The sequence below is a fragment of the Ambystoma mexicanum genome, chromosome 3q (genome assembly GCF_040938575.1).
Source record: "Ambystoma mexicanum isolate Mex_15411 chromosome 3q, UKY_AmexF1_1, whole genome shotgun sequence".
Classification (NCBI taxonomy): Eukaryota; Metazoa; Chordata; class Amphibia; order Caudata; family Ambystomatidae; genus Ambystoma; species Ambystoma mexicanum.
This window is the reverse complement of record NC_090926.1, coordinates 234403849-234426066: the sequence shown is the minus strand read 5'-3', so window position 1 is coordinate 234426066 and position 22218 is coordinate 234403849. Positions and strand designations below refer to the sequence as shown.

Sequence of the window (22218 nt, the reverse complement as noted above, 5' to 3'; positions counted from 1 at the left end):
GAACAAGCCACACTTATCCTGATAGCCGCCATGTGTGCAAGAGGACCATGGTTTCCACATCTGCTCAAACTGGCGATGTGTGAACCGATCAAACTCCCATGCCTCTACAACATGTTGTCCCAGTGAGGGGTGGGGGAGGGAACTACACTCCATCTACATCCTCCGTCTATGAACTTGGCAGCCTGGCTCCTCCAAGGTGTATGGATAGCCTAAAGTTGACGCACAAACCCAACACCAGGCACTGCTGCTTCAACAAGTGGAAAGGATTTGTGATATGGTGCTTATCACAAGCCTTAAATCCAATTGAATGTTCTCCAGCAAACATTCACTGCATGCTTTACCTACCAGACTCTGGCCTAGTATTTAACTCCAAGGTTCACATAGCGGCTCTGTCCGCGCACTTTGCAAAACAAGTTGTCTTGTTGGAATGTTCCTGTTATCAAGGCTTTCATGGAGGGAGTGAAGAGACTTTACCCTGCCATTTGCAACCCTCCACCGGGTTGGGCTCTTAATGTGGTACTCTTAAAGCTGATGGGTCCACCCTTTGAGCCTATGCCGAGGTCTAGCCTCAAACACCTAACCTACAAAACAGCTTTCTTAGTAGCAATCACCTCCTTAAAACGGGTCAGTGAGCTACAAGCATTGGGTTCCATGTGTTAATATCCCCGCAAAAATATCGCCATATTTTTGCAGTGATATTAAGCCATGTAACCTGCGGGGGACACCCCTGCAACACTCATCACTTTCCATTTTTTTTTAAATGGAATGGGGCCCACCCTGGCACCCCCTGGTTCAATTAACCCCATAAATTATCGCCTATGTATGGCCTTACTCCACGACCATATATATGGTATTATTGCTGGGGATATTACCTGATACCAAGCATTGTCAGTACAAGACCCCGTCTTTGTTATCCAGAAGGACAAGGTAGTACTTCGAGCACATCCTAAAATTTCACCTAAATTCATATCCAAGTTTCATATGAAACAATCCATTGAACTACCCACTTTTTTCAAAATTCTGTCCAATTCGGCAGAAATGAGCCTTCATACACTAGATGTAAGGAGGGCAGTTCTGTACTATGTGAATAAGGCAAAGCCTCTAAGAAAAACTGATCAGCTTTTTGTCTCCATAGCACCTGGCAGGAATGGCGATTAAATTTCTAAAAATGCCTTCTCCACATGGATAGTTAAGTGCATACAACTTTGCTTTTTTATCTCAGAAAAGACCCTGCCTTTCACACCAAGAGCTCCCTATACCAGAGTTGTTTATTGCAGACGTCCCGCTAGGTGATATTTGCAAGGCAGCTAAGGAGTTCCATACCTTTTTTACGTTACTGCATTGACGCACATTCTAAAGGTGGGAAAAGCGGTGCTAAGACATCTTTTTGCCACCGTACCTTCTCGCAATCCACCTCCTTCTCTACATACTGCTAGCTAGTTTATGCATAGCATGTGATCTAAGCAGATCCACAAGCCTCAGCAGGGATACATTACTCACTGTAATTGTATTTCTGATACTTTTATCTGCTCAGATTCACATGTGCCCACCCTTCCTCCCCCCCCCCATCTGTCCTCCCCCTTGCTGTAGTCGAAGGTGTATGTCTTTTTTGCTTTTATCTCTTTATCTGCTTTATTATATCTGTAGTCATGCTATACTTCATGCAATCTCATGTCCGAAAACATTCGGAGACCTTGAGGCGTGAAGCACCATGGGTACAGTGGACATTGCACTAGGGATAGTATTACTGACCGGCCCAGTCGACGTCCCTTTTTCGAGTTTCAAAAAACAATGTAATACTCTGTGACTACCACTAGATGTCAGCCTATGCATAACATGTGAATCTAAGCAGATACAAGTGTGCGTGCGTGCGCGTGCGTGTGTGTGTGATATATATATATATATATCTCATTTCTGAGGCTTGTGGACTCTGCTTAGATCATTGCTGTGCATAGGCCGACATCTAGTGGAAGCTGCGGAGTATTAGTTTGTTTTTTGAAACTCGAAAATGGGCGTCGACACATGGCATGCCAGTAATACTATGCCTAGTATGAGGTCCACTGTAACCATGATCCCTCGCGCGTGTAGGACCCTCAGATTGTTTTTTTCCGCCATACTTGATGGAAGCATTCCGCAGAGTTCCCTGGCTTTCAGCCATATTTTGCTAAAATCAATAATTATTCCCCGTTTCTTCCACTCCCATGTCAAATCATCGAAGTTCGACGCCGGCCCGGAGAAGAAACAACCGTCAAGAGCTGCATGACGGACTTTGGGCCTAGGAAGGCTGCTGGCCTTGGCCCAGACCTTGGAAGGCCTCTGGCCTCGGCCCTGCAAGTAGGGAGAGTGGGGGGTGGTAACATACTCTACACTCGTATATATTTTCCTACACACACGAGCCCGCTGCCACAGGGTGCGTATGGAGGGTACCCCTTTCAAATTCTGCCCCAAGTGCAACCGCAAGTATCCTTGGGTTGACAAACACGCCACCTGTAACCTCTGCTTGCCGAGGGACCACCCCAAGGCGAACTGCAGAGCGTGTAGCCGGTTCAAGGCTAAGGCACTTGAGGACCGCTCGACCAAACGTTGGGCCCACCATGCCAGGCAACGCAAGGCCATGGAAGCGGAGGGCACCTTCAGTCATGGCACCGACGCCGTACTTTCAGACGGCAAGGGCAACGAGGCGTCGAAAGACGACCAAGCACAAGTCCCCGACCTCGGAAGGCTGTCTGGCAGGGCAGTTATGGGGAACACACCCAGCGACACGAGCGCTACCCACACCACTTCTACACCTAAACACTCAAAGTCCAACCGAGACTCGACGTGCGTGTCACGTTCTCGGAAAGAGGCATGCAGAGAGCGGTCCACCGATTCGGTGTCCTCTGGGCGTTCTCGGTCAAGATCGCCGCACGACACCAGGCAACCGTCCACAGTTGCCAAAGGTGCCTCACTCACCAAAGTCATGGAGGTACGCTTGTCAGAAGACTAATCCGACATCCACCCCCACCCCGCACACCAGAAGTCAGCTCCAGCAGCCCATTCGGCATCTGCCTCCGAGTCCCGACTGCATATGTTAGGGAGAATTCTCTGTTAAGGCTAATTTCCCAAACCTAGTGAGTCCCCCAGCAGCTTTGCTGGATTTTTGGGATTTATTTTTTTTCTCCTGCTAAGAGTGAGACTCTTTCTCTCCCACTCTTAGACATGATTTGAGATATCCTTTGACTTTGTGATGTGTTTTATGGGCTATGGGGTCTTTTACTACATAGGGTTTCATGTGGTTTTTGGTAAGTGTTTTACACAGCACCCTCAGTGCAGTAACACAGGGGTGTCATAATCACCCCCCAACATAGACTCCATACCCCGGGACTGACTACTGTCTCCCGGGGCATGTAAAGTCACCATTGACTTTACTAGTCTTAAATTGGGAACAGAACCGGTACAAACCATCATATTGTGGAAGTACTGGTAGGGGTAATTAGATTGCCCCTGGGTCTGTTTTTCGAGGGGGCACTGTGCAGTCCCCCCTTGTCGAGTTTCTGGCTGGTGGCAGTGGTTACCACGCGGAATATTCCTTAGGAATATTTACTATGGGATTTTCCCATTCATTTTAAACGCACCACTTCTTGGTGCAATGTTAGATACCGCCGGGTTATTTAATATTTATTCCCCGGTTGGGTCTTTTCGCCAGGACTCGGTTTTAAAATGGCGTTTGTGTTCGCCTCTAACTCCAACCTAAGTCGAGCCCTTTGTTCCACTTTTTGGCTGGCTTCTACACAGAAGCCGCCAAAAGTGGTGCCACTCTGTCTGGGTATACAGGATGTGTTGAGGGGGAGGGGGTGGGTTTAGGCACCCTGGACTGAGTTGCCTCGGCAACTCAAGTCGCACTCTTGTGATTGGCCCAGTGCTGAGCCGCCCAACTCACCACTTGGCATGTTTGAGTGACAGCTAGGTCTGATGAATGGGGGTTTTCTGCATAAAAGCAGGGCTTTGGGGACTGGGACTTCAGACGTCGCCACAGGACCAAAGAGTCCGAAGAGGGAGAAGCTCAGCCGACCTGCAACGACGACACCACCGGTGGAGCCCTGCTGAACCACTCACCACTTCTTCCAACGACAGAGGAGATCTTCATCCCGAAGAGTCTTCTTCCTTTGAGTGGTGGGGATAACCAGTTCGCCTGCCTTTTCGCCTTCCCGGATCATCTCGTGGCCGTCTTGCCTGTGCCGAGCACCCCGGCAACCGGGATACCACGTTTTACCACTAGCATGAATAAAAGGGTAGTACCTTTTAACCGGAGAACTCAGCGGCTGGTTTCTTCCCTGGCAGTGCAACGCCCTTCAGCTTTCCTCCACGTCGAGATCTTCTCTTCCTCTGGACGACACTGCGACTTGCATCCACTGCCAGGAACAACTGCCCCTGCTGGAGGATTCCCTCCACTTTCAAGGTACTGTGTCCGCCTGGCCTCCCTCGCAACGGTCTGTGTGGGGTGTCTCGTAAATCCTCATCTTACCACTTGGGTTGGCCCTAGGCTGGCTAACTGAACTTTTCTGAGCTGAACTGATTCCTTTTTAAACTCTCTGCAAGACTTTCCAAGCCCTTTAAACTGTGTGATCTTGGGCGCATTGGTGTTCTACTCTCTCCAAGAGGGAGCCTGGCCTCTGAACTTTTTGCTCACAAGTAGACTTTGACTTTCCTGCCTCGCTGAGTGCTTCAAAAGTTTTGTGTGGTGTGCTGTTCCTAATTTCTGCCTTTTCCCTCCCTTTTTCTTAACTTATTGGAGTGCCATCTTTAGTTAAGCACTCACCTCTGTCTGGAAATAAGTGGTGTTAACTAAGACTTGTCTAATAAGGGGTGTATATATATTAATAGTGACTGTGTTTTTGAACTTGCTTACAATAATAGTGCTAATAATGATATACTTGATACCAAAGCTCTGGTCAGTGTTTGCTTGTGCTACTGTATTTTGGTACCTATTGTGTATACTCTATATACTGTCTAACTCTTGAGAGAAGTCTGGCTGCTCAGCCACAGCTATCAGGTAATTCTGGGTGGTACAGACTGCTAACAATTGGGTTTACTGCCAACACCTGTAGTCTTAAGCTTTTTGCAGTGGTCCCTAAGGGAACTGCACAGGTTTCTGCCTAACAGCACACTCTACAGAAATGGACAGTACCCCCGAATCTCGACGCCAGGCGTCGGATAGCTCAGAGAAGGTGAAAACACCAGGGAAACTCTCTTCTACTCATGTGGAAGGGGGTAAACGGCAGAAGAAGCCATCACTCTTCTTCTGCACCACAGACACTTAAGGACAGCCAAAAGTCTTCAGATAAGCAAAAATCCAAGATCTCTGTCCCAGCCCCTAAGTCCAAACTGGTTCCTCCTACTTCTCACGATATGGGAATAGAAGGGGAACCCTCTCATGGAATTGTCATTCCCAGCTCCAGAAAATGGAGCAGTGAAGATAAAGACAGGGTAATGACGAGAATGTCTTCCCTGGATGACATCTACTCCAAGAACACAGAACACTTCCTCACCTATACCCCTGACGATGCTACTCCCTCAGGATCTAGGGACCCGCAGCCTCCTGGTAAGAAACCTCGGTTTGAGACTCCAATGCAAGGTCTGTCTTCAGGCCCTTTTTACATCCAGCCTGACACCCAATATAGTGCGGATCCACTAAAGGATGAGGATCCAGACTTGGTAACGTTGGACGACCAAACTGGGGGGACTATTGTGGGGACGACGAGGACCAAGATGAGGAGGAAGATGACCCAGAAGTCTAAAGAATAGACTCCCCTGTAAGCCAGGAACCACAAGTTACCGACTCTCCAGTCGACAACCAGCCCCTCCTAAATGAGGTCTTGCACAGGAGGAGAGGGACTTTGCTCAGGAACTAGTGGGAGAAAAAAAAACCATTGCCCAAGCCATTCCAATTCTCAAGTCCATCCAACAGAATTGACCCTTCCCTTCTCACTGCTAACCTCACTAGGGCAGTAAACCCCAGAGTCGAGAAATTGTTCAGGGGTGCCCAATCAGCCCCGCTTTAGGGTAGAGGTAGCCCCAGCAGAGGCGGCACGCCTCCCGCAAAAGTGATGCCGCGTCCTTCTCACGCATCCCCAGTAGGGGGACGCATTACCAACTTCCCCCAAGCTTGGGAAGGGATCACATCAGATGGTTGCTGTCCAGTGTCTGCAGGATACTGCATAGAATTACTCGAGCGTCCCCGAAACCACTCTCCACATCAAATACATTCCTCAGACTCCCAGAAGATCCTCCTCGGAGATCGTCAATCTTCTAGCAAAGGACGTGATAGAACTCGTCCCAGGTAAACAAGGGTATTTATTCAACTTACTTCCTTGTGCCAAGAAAAGATCTGACAATGCGCCCAGTATTAGACTTGCGCCCTGCAAACAAGTATGTCAAGCCACAAATGTTTCGCATGACTACTCTCCAAGAAGTAATCCCCCTCCTAAAAAAAAATAAAAAAAAAAAATACATGGCAACATTGGACATGAAAGATGCCTATTTTCATATTTCCATGTTCCCAGCGCACAGACTATTCTTGCGCTTCAAGGTGGACAGTCAGCATTACCAGTTCAAGGTGCTGCCCTTCGGTATAGCCTCGGCTCCAAGGGTATTCACCAAGGTACTGGGGGTGGCGGCGGCGGCACACCTACGCAGGGAGGCAATCCCAGTGTACCCTTACCTGGGCGACTGGCTCATCACGGGGGAGACCCCAGTAATTTGCAGATCAAACATTCAAAGAACGATCGACCTCCTCTTCGAATTGGGTTGCTCGATAAACTAGAAAAAAATCAAGCCTGGTGCCAAGCACCTCAAACAGTTCCTAGGACCTGTCCTAAACACTCGAGAGGGGTTGGCCTTTCCATTAGAGGAAAGAATTTGGAATCTACTACTGCAAATTCCTCTAGATCAGCCTGGTCGCCAGATAAGGGTGCGCAAAGCGATGTGTTTGCTAGGCATGATGGCGTCATGTATTTACCTGGTCGCCCACGCGTGCCTGCGCATGCGACCCATGCAAGAATGGTTGGCGAAACAGTGGTCTCAGGCAAGTGGTCAGTGGGGCGATCTAGTGGTCGTTTCGCCAACACTTGTACAAAGTCTTCACTGGTGAACAAGAGAGAACCTGTCAAAGGGGAAACCCTTTTATGATCTAGAGGTACAGGCTGTAGTCACTACAGACGCATCCCTGTCAGGGTGGGGAGCACACCTCCTTCACCACACAGCTCAGGGTCTCTGGTCTCACACAGTGGCTAAGAATCGTATCAATCTTCTAGAGCTTCTGGCAGTATTCAGAGCGCTTCAAGCGTTCGAGCCCCACCTGTTGAACCTGTTAGTGCAGATCCTGACAGACAGCACAACAGCAATGTTTTACCTAAACAAACAGGGAGGGACTCGTTCGCCAAATCTGTCCAAGCTTGCCCAGAAAATCTGGAAATGGGCACTCGGGCGGAACATTTACCTGTCATCTCAACATGTTCCAGGGGATCTCAATTCGCTAGCGGATGCTTTGAGCAGAGATCCCCTCCGAAGAGAACACGAATGGTGTCTTCTCAGAGAAGTCGTAGAAGACGACATCTCAGTGGGGTTTCCCCACTACAGACCTATTCGCCACAAGCGAAAACAGGCAATGCCCAGGATTCGCATCCATGTTCCCCCAGCCAGACTCCAAGGGGAACGCCCTGTGGATGAACTGGACAGGGATGTTTGCCTACACTTTTCCACCAACCCCTCTCATGAGGAAGGTGGTCAACAAGATGCACAGGGAATTGATGACGCTCATCCTAGTTGCTCCCATGTGGCGAGGCAACCGTGGTTCCCACACCTACGCAGACTAGCAGTGTGCGAACCCATCAGACTATTGTGCTGGTACAACCTACTGTCCCAGCACCAAGGTCAAACGGTGCATCCTCAACCCAGCTCAATGAACCTGGCAGCATGGCTCCTGAAGTCAGAGTTTGGACATCTCAACTTACCACAGAGATATATGGACATCCTAAAGGAATCTAGGAAACCTAACACGAGGCACTGTTACTTTGATAAATGGTAAAGATTCGTTAGCTGGTGCCAGAAAAAGCAAATCAACCCAGTTGATTGCACTCCTTCCAATATTGTCACTTACATGCTCCACCTGCTGGACGCAGGCCTGGTATTTAACTCACTAAAGGTACATCTGGAAGCGCTTTCAGCCTACACCACTTCCCACAACAAGGTTTTGTGGTGGAAAGTACCAGTGGTTAAAGCCTTCATGTAAGGGGTAAAGAGACTCAACCCTCCAATTTCAAACCCACCTCCTGGTTGGACCTTAATGTGGTGCATGCGAAGCTCATGGGCCCACCATTTGAACCCATGCATAAAGCCAGTCTCAAACACCTGACCTATAAAACTGCCTTCTTAGTAGCCATTACATCCATAAGAAGGATCAGTGAAATTCAGGCTGTCAGTGCTGGATCCTTTCTTTACTGTTTATGAGGATAAACTGGTTCTAAGAACACACCCTAGGTCCTCACCTAAGTTTATTTCTAAATTCCACATTAACCAGTCCATCGCGCTTTCGGCCTTCTTCCAAGAACCCAAAAGCTCTGCTGAGGTGAAACTACACACTCTAGATGTGCGAAGAGCGGTCCTCTACTATGTAGACAAGACCAGACCGCTAAGAAACAGACCAACTGTTTGTCTCTGTAGCTACAGGCAGAGAAGGAGATTGCGTCTCTAAAGGTGCCATCTCCAAATGGATAGTCAATTGTATCCAACTATGTTACTCCCTTTCTGAAAAGACTCTGCCTTTTACGCCAAGAGCCCACTCTACAAGAGGCATTGGGGCCACTCTGGATTTCATTACAAATGTACCCCTTGACACCATTTGCAAAGCAGCTACTTGGAGCTCTATTCACACTTTTACTCAGCATTACTGCATTAACACTCATTCCAAGACAGATACTCAAGTGGGACAAGCGGTTCTAAAACATCTGTTTGCTCAGGACCCTCCTCACATCCCACCTCCTAACACTGCTCGCTAATCTATGCACAGCATGTGATCTAAGCAGATTCCACAAGCCTTTTAAGGGATACATTACTCACCGTAATCTTATTTCTGATGCTTGTATCTGCTTAGATTCACATGCGACCCGCCCTTCCTCCCCTCTGAGAGAAGGCGCATGGATGCTTGTAGTCTTATCTTCCTATCTTTCTGCTTGGATAATCTGTACTCTCTCTACTCCTCATGCTACCTCATGTCAGAAAAAATACAATCTGAGGGTCCTACAGACAGGAGGGATCATGGGTACACTGGACGTCGCACTAGAGATAGTATTACTGGCACGCCCTGTGTCGACTCCCATTTTCAAGTTTCGAAAAACAAACTGTAATACCATGCAGCTTCCACTAGATGTCGGCCTATGCACAGCATGTGAATCGAAGCAGATACAAGCATCGGTGAGTAATGTATCCCATATATTCTTTTGTAATGTTGGTATTTGAATGTGCAAACCAATCTTGGTTATGTTCCATATTTAGGGGATCTAATTCCTATTGTAGCTAGTAAATGTTCTAATGCCCACCACACTGTAGGATCGTCGGCAAGCATCAAATATGCAGGTCTACACTAGACGAAATCTACCAATATGTACCAAAGGGATGAGAAAGCCTATCCAATGGACACATTCGTTTCTAGGGATCTGGCATCACATGAAAGGTTAGTGCTACTCTTGCTCTGTTGGCGAAAGGTGGGAGTCGATTAAAACGACAAGTAATGTTCTTGCAAAGTAATTGTATACCAATTGTAAATAAAGGGCAATGCAAGGTTCAGAGTTCCCAGAATATAAATCTGCTCTTGTTGGTCTTGATTTGACTCTACAACTAATAAATGGGTCTGAACTTATTTTATCATTTAATATCGTATCAAAACTTCTGTTTCGTGAAGAAAAAAGTATTGCTACTGCTGTAGTCAGATTCTACCTAGTACCACCTTTGCTATGGATTCTAGATTAGATTTCGCCACTATTCCTGCTGTATAAAGTGGAGTTCACAACTTTTTGCACCATATACTTTCAGTGTTGGCTGTACCACCACATTACTGCCATACCTTGTTGAAAATCTTAAAATGTCCATGTTGATACTTGCGTGCAATTTTCACATTTTGATTTGACCATATAGAAGGCCAAGGTCGTCAAAACATTTTAACTTCTTTTTGCGTTAATGATCAGATATTTGAGGTAGGTTTTATTATATTTGAAAACCATTACCTTGGATTTTGATACATTCACCTTCATAGAAGGTAGTTCTATAAAATATGCATATCTCTAATATTTTCCAGAGCCTTTTCAGTAGGACCAATTGATACATTTGTGTACACTAATGATAACGGTTTCCCAACCCTACATGGAGCATCCTGGTTCAACGAAGCAACAATGACCATGAAGTCTTGATTACACAACCTTGTCAAATGGCATGCAATATTTGAAATATTTCCATTTCTCTTCCGTACTTGCAGGAATGCATGCCTATTTTGTTTTGGTAAAGTTATATGGCCCACTAAAGTTCGTCATCCATGGCCATATCTCCAAATTAGGACCATAAATGTCAGCCAGATGCTGTGCAGAGGTCCATAAACAGCAAGTAGAGCAAGCCTTTCTTGATTGCATATTTTTTTTAATCAAATCTTTGCCTATACCGGCTCAAAACACACTGGGAAGAACTTGTCAGTTTTGAATGCTAACAAAACACATCCTGTGATTTCTCTAGGGGAATTCATTGATTTAATTTTAATTAAATATGCTAAGGATCTACACAGGCAAACAGTATTTTGCTATGGGGAAATACTAGAACAATACTTGAGGGAAAAATGCAGGGCATACACAATCTATGGCTTTGGGATAATTTTACTTACAGGAGAGGCCTTGTAATGGGTATCTGGGAACAGCAGGGCACCTCTGGGACCGTAAGCGTGTCAGTCAAGGATGGTCCCCTCTGGCTCCTCTAAGGGGTCCCAGTCAGCATCTGTCTCCTGGTCCCTGTCTCCAAATCAATATTTGGGGCCTCTCTGCTTGGGTGTTTCTCGCAAGAATTCAGCAGATTAAGTGGAAAAAGCCCAGTTCTGATGCAAGCTGGTTTACTTATGATATTATAGTTTTATTTATATAGCGCCTGTACACAATGTATTTTCCCTTGCCTTGAAGCGCTTTGAAACACTGTCATTCTTACAGGCCATGAACAACCAGAATGTGAAATTAACTATACTCTGCCTGGCGACATTTAAGAGGGTGCAATAGGAAGGAAATGGGAAACACAGGCGACTACCGTACTTGGCCTGACAACATTTCTGGTAGAACCTGAATTTTTACAAGAGGGGAGGGAGAGGAACAAAACAAGCGACTATCTAACTAGGCCTGATGACATGATAGTGCTGGAGGGGATGGGGAGGGGAGAGGAGATGCAAATTGTTGCCATCATACTATGTCCAGGGACAATTTTGATGGAATAAGTGCATAGAAAAGAAAGGGAAGGAGAAGTAGAGGAGGAGAGAACGGAGAATAACAGTTAAAAAAAATGAAGAGCTGAGGAGCAGAGGGGAGAGCAAATACATTTGCAGAGGTCAGTAAAACACATAATGTTGCAGGGAGCAGAGAATGTCGGCAAGGAATCAGTAAGGGCACAGCATTATTCAAGGCTACCTGGAGTAGAAGATCCCGGGGTGGTCCAGCATGAGAGTTGAGGAGGTGAAGCACCAAGTCAATGTGTCCATAAAGTTAAATCCACGCGTTGGCAACAGGTCAGTGATGGTGAGACCACAGTGAATCAAGACTGCTCCTGTAGTGAAAGGTTTTGGGGGGGGGGGTTGGAAGAAAGAATAAGGGGGAAGCGGGAAGAAGAGAGCTGGCAAAGCAGGGGGAGGACGTAATGAGGGGCTAGAAGGGAGGAGGGCACAAGGACCTTACAGGATACGGGAGGGGGGCACAATGAACATCACGGGGACCAGGAAGGGGGTTGGGGGCAACAAAACCACAGGGGACCAGGAAGGGGGGGGGCATCAACAACACAGGGGACCAGGAAGGGGGTGGGTGCAACAAAGACATCACGGGGGACCAGGAAGGGGAGCGTTCCGGTGGAGGACAGGGGGCAGACAGGGCCTCGTTGTGGACCTTGTTTCAATGGGCCGGCTCCCGCCTCCTGGTTGCTGAAATTAACTGATCAAGCCAATGGGAGTGGGAGCCGGGCCATGTTGCAAAGGCAGAGCGCACAATGCATGTGCAGATTGAAACTGAAAATCCATATTTTCGGGGGTCGAAAGTCAAAGAGGGCAAACGGTTCCATGATCGGATTGAAGCAACGTTGAGCTGGAGAAAAGGCAACAATTTGCAGAACTGCAAAAACGGCACCCCCGTGCGACTTGGCCCCAAAATCACAGGCTTACCCTGGATCCTTAGAGTTCAGGAGAGGTATCTGGCAAATCCAGGCTGTGGAACGTGGCATCATGCTTGCAGAGGGAAAGTAGAATGTGCATTGGGCAAATGACATCACAAAGGTGTCATGATTCCCGCAAACTGGATTGGTTGGTTTTCGCTATCCGCCTTCCACGTGAGTGCTAATGGGACAAGGAGATTAGGGGTGTGAGTAAGGAAAGCTGTGGGAGTAGAACGCTTTGTCATCCCAAACGGACATGTGGGCTTGGCCTGTTTAAACTCTGAAAATCTATCAACATGGCAAGTACCCACATTTTTCAAATCTTTACATGTATGGATATATTTTTAAGAAGGTACATTTTAAGGCTAATCGGATGATGCTAATCTGAAGTCTGCACACCCTTCCTATGCAGAGATGGTCTTTCTTTGTTTACTCATGAGCCGTATCGGTGAAAAATATGCCACTGGCTAGTTCCCATGTTAATTATGTCCTTCACCCTCACACCAACTTTAAATTCTGTCGGAATCACGGGAAGGCCCAAATCAAATTGTCCTTTAATTTGTTATGTTTATCACACACATCATTTTGGCATGGTTCAAAGGGGGTTACTGTCACCCTTAATAAAAGTCTTGAATGAATGTTATGGCATATACACTGACCATTTTATGCAATATGTATTTTTCCATTAACTAAACGCCAGCCAGCCTTTCCTTTATTCCCTTAAGTTTAATTTCCCCTTAAGCATGTGATCAGCCAGAGGCTGGCTCATGTTTATTTTCGCCTGTCCCTTCGTGGCCTTGTAATGGCCCTGGCTGCAACTCTAATGTGCATTTTATGGGAGTTGTGACCTCAAGGTCACCTCTGCTGAAAGAACAGGCATGGCTTTATCTATTTCCACTGTGGTTTAAATCTAGGCAGTGTATTTCTTTATATTTCTTCAAGCAATGGACCAGATTGATTGACAATCAGACCTCCCTCTCCAGGACCAGCAGAGGAAAAGTCTTGGAGGTTGTTTCATTTTCAGGAGAAATGACAGGCTCCATGTACAATTCTACAAGAAATGGCTTTTAAACTTGCACACAATGCTTTTTACATGACATTTTATAAGGCACATGGGCTTTATAGCCGTGTGTAATGTACTTCTTTAATCTTAGTTGCAAAAGACATATCACTTTTGGATTGTCCATATGTATAGGGCAGTTATATGAGAAAACCATGTTCAATCTCTGAAAGTCTAGTAAGCACTTCTCTCTGCATGCTGTCATTTGGATGAGGAAAAGGGAAGTTTTTATTTCTTAGAATTGCAATATGTGTGGTTTAATTTGAGATTACTGGAGCATAATCTGGTATTAAATTGAAGATAATGTACACACTATCTGTCTCTTGAAGGACAAAGTGTAGCTTTCCATGGATATAGTAACATATCTGTTAGCCACATGTCTGTCTCTTCCTTGTTGAAATGCATTGTGCATATCTTCACACTTTTGAACTTCCCAACATGTCTCCATTTGAGATTTAGGCCTGTCTTTGGTTCTATAGGCCTCCTGGCTGACCTCACCATTTCTGTGCTGGCTTTAGACTTCAATGGGACTTTACAAATCCCACAGGCCTCTTTATTTCTGACATTCAGGGGCTATATTTCACCCTACATCATACAATATCAATTATTTGATTTAATAGTTTTGCTCTTACGTTATCGATAATTACTCTAACTTGTCAAATATTTCCATGCATACTATAAGGTGAGGAAAATGATCATACTATTGTTTCCCTGTTAAACATTTGGATAGGGCTCTGTCTACAGGATTGGTATTTCAACCTGCGGCATCTAGGGACACATTTCTTGCTACTACTGTATGAAGAGTACTTGCTGATCTCCAAAGCTCTCCTGTGAGCTTTAAATGTTGCCGTTTCCAGTTTAAACTGCTGCAGCTCATAGTGACAGTTCAGTTTCCCGGCTCTTAATATTTCCAGTAACCTGAATTTTTGCGGCGACACCCCTGATCATACCAACTGTCTGAGATGTACACTTTTTTTTTTTCTTGGAAGTTAATAATTCCCTCATTACATTTAGTTTATAAAATGCTTCTGTTCCACTCCACCTTGATTAGTAGGCGTAAGACACATTTGCCACAACAAGTAAGCGCCTTTACAAAAAACTCAGTTGGATTTATCTAGTGTCATTTTAACTGACGTTATTTTTTGGTAGTTAACATTGTATACCAAATGTTCGTGGTCGGATCCACCTACTCTGTATTACCCTTGCATTTTAAAACAACCCATTATGATCTAATTCAGCACTTGCCTCAATACTTAGGTCCATGACGCAGCACCAAACACATGTTCAGGTCCGGAAATAATGCATTGGACGGAACAACATCTGAATAAATGTAGTAAGAGCTTGTTTTTCTGCGTTCCACTGTTGACACAAATTTAAATCAAACATGAGCTTCCCAGGCCGTTTACCTGGATTATTGATCTAATCTGACTTTGAACACATGGCATATACCCCTATGGTATCATTCTGCTGTACGTCTGATATGAAGAGGATACGTTTCTCTAAGCAAATTAAAACATTCTATGTCAAAGGTGTCAGACAAATTTACATCTGAGATCAGATGTCCTGTACATATACTGTTAACAACATTCCGATATGGCGATAACGGATCTGCGCTAACTCTAATATTATAAACGTTTAAATTGTGGGCAAGTGACTTCAATTTGTGTAACTCTAAGGATTTGGCTATAGTTGATAATGGATCGTGCGTTCTGTTATTCAACGGATAGTATATAACCAAGTAATCAAACCATCCTTTGCTCTACCAAAAACAGATTCCTCTGCTAGAAATATGCTAAATGGATAGGTTCTTGGTCTTAAGTGTTTGTTAAATTTCTGTTCCAAGTGTGACTTTATACAACATACCCATACTACCATACTAGTTATAGAACCATTGTTAACAGATGTCTATTGTTGTACATAATCATGCCTGATCACAAATGTACAACGACCTGGACCTGTGGCATTGTCCTGTTTTGAGCCAGGCCTATTGTGACTGAACAGTACCAGATAATCGATCTTTTTGTGTTCATTTTGTTTCTCATGTATTGTGTTCCTTTTACAGCTAAGAAAAAGGGTAAGAAGGGAAAGACCCTGACCCTCACTGACTTCTTGGCAGATGATACGACTGGCGGCGGCGGCGGCGGAGGTGGCGGCGGCGGCGGAGGAGGCGCCGGCGGCAGCAGCTATGACCGCGGCGGCAGCAGCTATGACCGCGGCGGCAGCAGCTATGACCGCGGCGGCAGCAGCTATGACCGCGGCGGCAGCAGCTATGACCGCAGCGGCGGCAGTAGCTATGACCGCAGCGGTGGCGGTGGCAGCAGCTATGATCGCAGTGGAGGCGGCAGCTATGGGGGTGGAGGCGGCAGCTATGATCGTGGAGGTAGCAGCTATGACCGCAGTGGCGGAAGCAGCAGCCATTCTTCAAAGCCTGTCAGTTGGGCTGATGAGACAGACGACTTGGAAGGTGATGGTGAGTTTCTGCAAGGTTTGAAATGCACTGTAGTCCTTTACATTATAATTGTTTTATTAACTGGCATGCACACAGTGGCCTAATCTCTCCATCCCTGGGTTATCTGGCCTGCACTTTTTGCTGGGTGGTTGTCTCATTGTCCAGGCCTTAGGCCTGGTTATCTTGTCTGTGTTTAATGGTCTGCCATTTACTAGCTAAATAGGATGATTTGCACAATGTATTTGTTTTAGCCCCTCATTCCACCCTCCTAGGATTGCAAATCGCTGTTTGCTTTTCAGCTAAAGCACAGTGGTCTGCCACTTAATCAGTTTCTCTTTCCATCAGTTAAGAATTTTCCTTTTTTGTTTTTTAAGTGTATTAGTTACAAACTTTACCACTGTTTTTATAATGTATAATATAATACATTACAATAAGATGGGTACAAAATGCGGCAGTTATTCTATCATGCTTACAGTATACATAGGAGGAAGAATAAATGCACAATCAAATTCAAGTTGGATAAATGAAATTAAAATCAAGTTTGTACATTTCCCCTAAGGGTAAGATTTAATTTTGCATTCCTTTTTAACAGCAATATCTGTAGTTCGTATACCGTCAGTGTTCCAGATAAGATTTTGAGGTGGGAGTTTTTTACTCCGTATTTTTAAACTTTGAGAGGAAATGTGACTTTTCTCCTTGGCAAGAGTAAAAGGTATGCGACATCCAGTCGACGTGTGCAAAAACAGTATGGAAGTCATTACTAAGCGGCAGCTTTCTACATTGTGACAGAATACACGTTTCATTATTTCTTTAAGGTCTGGCCATTCTATTTCTCTCGTATATATTTAAATGTTGAAAACACAAAAACATAGCCAATTGCATAGTAAAGAAGCATGAATTGTATTGTGTGTTTTGAGGTTCAATAGCAGAATTGTCTTTTGATGTTTAATGAAAGTCCTCATTTCCTGGCGCTATTACTACCTAATGGTATGCCAATGTTATGATGCAACAGTGCAAAGAGGCAAGGGTTACGTACTAAATTCTAGATCTAATCTCAAGGTAAAATGGTTGTTTATGTAGCACTTTTGTCAAAGCGCTGAACATGGTACATATTTATCACAATTATCACCAAACCAAAGTCTGTACCCCTTTATCGAGCTTGAAAGGATGAAAGGCCTAGTTGGCCTTGCCGGGCTTCAAACCTGAAACCTACAGATCGCAGCAACGAGTGCTCAACTGGCTGAGCTATCTTATTGGCTAACATCCTTCAGAGGTCGGTTAACTCAGTATCGACTGAGGTATAATAATCAGTGCCTAGATGTTGGAAGAACCATTTATTAAGCGCTACCTAAAGTTAAATACCGATCTGAATTATAACAGGGACAGGTTTTGAGTTCTATTTCAATTACAAATGTAACTTTTGTTTGTTTTTGAACCGCACTTGCACTTCCTGGAGAGTCAGGTTTTGGATGCTTTAATTGTAGTTTTGAAGATTTGAGAGGCTAGAACACCTGTGATTGTTGTAATCACTCTCCCTTGAGCAATGACTCTGCTGCCACTGACCATTTATAGTAATGTACCATATTGATTTCAAGGTTGAATGGATGTAAACTAGATTGCATCGTGATCATTTTACACACTGTTTTTATATTTAGAGTGTAAATTAAATTAGAAGTGTAAAATATCTGCCTCTGCATGAATTATGCACACAGCACAGGAACTCTGAAAAATACATTTGTGCAATACTGGTTTGCTTTCACTGGGGGGGGGGGGGAGAAGCATAAATTGTTAGAAAATATAAATTCTCAATTGAAACGTAGTTTTCCATCTTATTAATTATACAATCCTAAAAGGCTAGGAAAATAAATATGCACAGTGCTTCTGTTTGCTCCATGAGCAGCAACACAGCAGAAGCTGAATGGAAAGAAACCAGTCCCTTTATCACAGTGTGCAGTTTCTTTTTTTGAAAGGCTTCAGAGAAATGCATTCTGTTTCAGAGGCTTTTATTCATTGCAATTAAAACCATGTAGATAAAAAAAAAAAATCAAAAGATGTCCAGTAACCTAACATATGCACTGCCCTCTGCTCTAAACTTGTGTGTAAATGCACAGGAAAATAATACAGCTGTCGTATTTACAAGCTTTTCATGCGTAAAAAGGCCTAGTATGCACCTTAACCAGAGGCTTGTATACCGTATTTGGTAAAACCACACAATTTGATGCAAATGTAGACGACCAGAGTATCCCATTGCATTTTAAGGGAACAACGCTTAAGGAGGTTGTTTGAGCAAGTTTGCAACACAACACCTTTTGATGCAGTCTAGAGCCCAGGACCATTTGAAATGGCAACAGGTTTAGCCTAAGCAACATTATGGATCTGAGAAATGGTTCAACTTTGTGTACTACATAATTAAATGACAGTGGAAGAGCAAACCACTGACTATTCTCAAGTAATGCTTTCTTGGTGGAAACGTGCAATGTTCGGTTCCCATTGTAAAGCCTTAGAGGTCAATTGTTTATTAATATTAGAAGTCGATATAATTTCCAAGGCCCAATCAATACTGTTATGAAAGAGCATAAAATCTGATTGATATCTAAATAGAATCTTGTCCTGCACAGCCGAGGATTTAAATAACGGGACCATATAAAGACAGACAATGTTTCTAAAGACAGAATTTTATATAAGTGAAGACCGTGTATGATTTGTAAAAGTGTCCCAAGCGAGAGCAAACCCAGCTCAAGTCGTACTGTTTCAATGGGCAAGGAGAAGGGTAAGCCCAATGCTGTTTTCCACAGCTTAATCTCACAAATTGTAAGCCATTGTGTACGATGTTGAGGTAGTGATTCTAGGCCATAAAGGATAGCCCTATTAAGTAATGCTTTTGGCTGTACTACTAGCTTGATTAATGTATAGTGTTCATTGTGCTTATGGTGCAGTGCCCTATTCACTGTTAAGGCGCATAATCTATGACCCACACAGCCCTCAGTCGCCCATACTCTACACAGGCTCTACCGCATCACCTAAAGCCTCTGCTACTCAGCCCACCCCCTCTTGCCTACATACTGCCGCTCTCGAGCAGTTTCTTACAATTTTTTTTTTCGTGCCACTGTTCAAAACGTATACTACCATAGATTAGCATTTGTCTGCCTTCTGCCGTGCATGTGCAGCTTGTTTTTTTTGTATCATTGCCACTGCACGTAGCGTATATTGTCATAGCCTAGAATATTTGCATGCCTTTTGCCATTCCTGTGCAGCTTTTTCATTGATTGTATCTTGGCCACGTTACAAATGTGTAATCACAGCCTAGACTCGTGCAGTTTACCGACACTGCTGAGCACACTGCTCTTTATGGTGTACCTCATGGTATCTGCCACTGTCCAAGTGTGTACTGCCTTATACTGTACACTCTGCCACTGCGCTCATACCTAGGTGCCCTTCCCTTCAAGTTTGTTTACGGTCTTAGTTGAGCAGTTTGCACCCTTTTTAGTAGGCTCCCCTACTGCTCACCTGCGCCATATAGAGCCTCACCTAGATGGCCACCTCTCTCCCTAACTAGAACATCCCCTTGCCCCCTTTCTATCTTCCCTCTCTTGTCCTATCATAAATGTATCCACTTTGCGTGCTGCCACCAATTCAGCCTCTATCTACCTGGCGCTTAGATTACACAGGCTTAGGTCCCGAACTAAACCCACTCAACACCAGAGTTGCCCTAGGCCAACGGTTCTTAGCAACTTTCTGATGGGCACACATTCTTAATGCCTCCTTGCATCCAAGCACTTAGACGCCAAATATCTCCTGCCCACTACCTCGTCCACAGTCCTGACAAAAATACCCTCTACGGGGTCCAGTTCACTTCTCAACACCCCCACCACTCCCATGGTTCTCTCAGTTCCTTCATCTCTTGCCTTTTAATCACTCCCTGCCCATTGGGAGCCACTCCCCACCTCCTACTCAACCTTCAGTCACCCTTCTAACTAATAACAGCACTCCTCTCCCCTTACTCAAATGCGCCCTCATTCACACACGTGCTCTACCCACCCATGCCGCTGAGATCCACGACCTTCTCACCAATCCTGACCTCAACATCCTAGCCATTAGAGTCCTGGCTTCATGAAGCAGCCGGTCCTGCTATCTCATTAGCCCTCCCCCCAGGCTACACCATTCACGGGCAAGACAGGCAGCAGATGAAAGGGGGGGGAGCGGGGTAGCTATTATAATCAAAGAAGCCCTCCCCCCTTAGAGTAGTTAACTGCCATCTGGAGGGCAATGCCGATACCATCTTTGCCAAATTATCCATCTCTCTGCACTATTACCATGCATATAGTCTTCCGGCTGCTGAATTCCAGGGTAACCTTCATCTCTTAGGGGAGAACCTCAAGATGTCTACCAAAACCATTTTACTTGGTGACTATAATCTGGGCCGCAATGACCGCACCCACTGCAAAGGTCGCTCTCTAGACCGGGTGGCCGACCACAACTGCTCCTACTACTGTCACCTCCAACACTCCATGCCCATGGACTGACCACCACCTCCTCCAATTCACCATTCCTAGAGCCTCTGCCACTAAAACAGTCACCTCCGCACCACCGGCGTGGACTAGAAGTGCTCCAACTCCAAGGACAACCTCCTACCTTTTCTTGAAGCTCCCACTTTTCAGCCCCCCTACTCCAATGATCCAGGCTTGCTAGCAGATCTATACAAAGACACTCTTCAATTAGCCGTTGACGCCATCACCCCACTAGAACTAAAAAAAAAATAATCCATGCATGTGAAATCCTGGTACACAGCAGAACTTCTAGCCCTTTGCAATCTCAAACCTAATGCTTTGACCAATTGGCAAACTAATCCTAGTGACACCTCGAAGACTGAATTCAAAATTGTCTGCCCACTACACAAGCTATTATCCAAGCCAAGATTAACTCTTTCAACACTAGAATAACCTATGCCAAATCCCAATCTAAGGAAATGTTTGCCATGTTCATAGACTTAATTACTCCTACTACAAGCACTGATGACATTGTTAAAGATGAAGCATGGTGTTCGAGTTGCTCAAGAAAATAGACTTGCTTCAGAACAAAATTCAAGCTCCTCATGATGCTCTGCCCAAGTCTGATCCACCTTTCTCGGCCCCCAATTGTTCCACTCTACTAGATAATAGCCTTTTCTCCTTCCGAGACATTACTGAAATGGAAGTCCTAGACCTCCTCGTACACCTAAAACCGCCCATTATAGATTTTGCTGAATCCCTTGCTCCCTTCCTGACAGCCTTCATTAATGCCTTATTCGCTTCCTACCTTGTCTCAAAGAAGCATGGGTACAACCTCTTCTAAAAAAAATTCAAAAACTTTTCTAGACCCTACCTCCCCGAGCAACTACCGCCCTATTACCACGGTCCCTTTCCTCCTCAAAATCCTAAACAAGTCGGTGTACAATCAAATCCAGCACTACTTCGACTCCAAACATATCCTTGGTAAGAGGCAATCTGTCTTCCGATAAGGTCAAGGGACGAAGTCTGCACTTTTCAACCTTATAAACCAAATATTGAAAGTCATGGACGAAGGCAAACCTGCACTTCTCCTCCTCCTGGATCTATTTGCTGCATTATGATCTTGTGGATCATAAGACTCTCAGCAGACATCTTACCAATGCATTTCTCCCCAGAAGCCACGACTTGGAAGGGAGAGCCATGTAGGTCTTCTCTAACCAGGTGTGTGCAGCACCAACCACCATCCACTGCAGTCTCCCAGGGCTCCTGCACGGCACCAACTTTGTACAATTTATTCACCAAACCTCTCTTCGAAAATCTGGATACTCTCAACATAGCATACACGAACTATGCCGATGACACTCTGGTCCTCGTACCTCTTTTGTGCTCTTATGACCAAGATGTCTGTCTCTACAGGAGATCTACGCCATCATCCAGGCATGGGTGGCAGCAAACGGGCTCTTTCGAAGGGATTGGGTCCTCCAACGTATTCCACATCTGACAGTTGTGTCCCACAGCTGTGTACTTCGGAAACTTTTCAGCAGATGCCATCTTACGTCAATGGTGTCGATTCGATGTCCCTCGAGGGCTTCTGTCGAGGGTCGACATCACCGGATGTTACATATAGGACGCACGGTGCCCGTTGCCTCAGTTTCGTTTTTTACGACCGCGAACGTGTTGGCTTCGTAAAACGTGGCGCACCTTGTGGATTCTTCAAATCTTGTATGTCTATTTCTTCGACCCCTCTGACACCAAGGTCCGGGTTCAAGACTTGCCGGGACTGCAAGTCCAAGATGTCGTTGACC

The 22218-nt window shown here is 45.3% G+C and overlaps 1 protein-coding gene across 5 annotated transcripts in view; it reads left to right on the top strand.

Annotated features, from left to right (window-relative positions):
- Positions 1–22218, top strand: part of EIF4B (eukaryotic translation initiation factor 4B) — a 968554-nt gene that overhangs the window by 113356 nt on the left and 832980 nt on the right. For 4 of the 5 annotated variants that reach the window (XM_069653628.1, XM_069653629.1, XM_069653624.1 and 1 more), the window contains exon 2: positions 15540–15947. In XM_069653628.1, coding sequence (XP_069509729.1) covers positions 15540–15947 — 408 coding nt within the window. Of the gene's footprint in view, positions 1–9687; positions 9710–15539; positions 15948–22218 lie in introns of those variants that run through there. The other variant, XM_069653625.1, reaches the window with a different exon arrangement.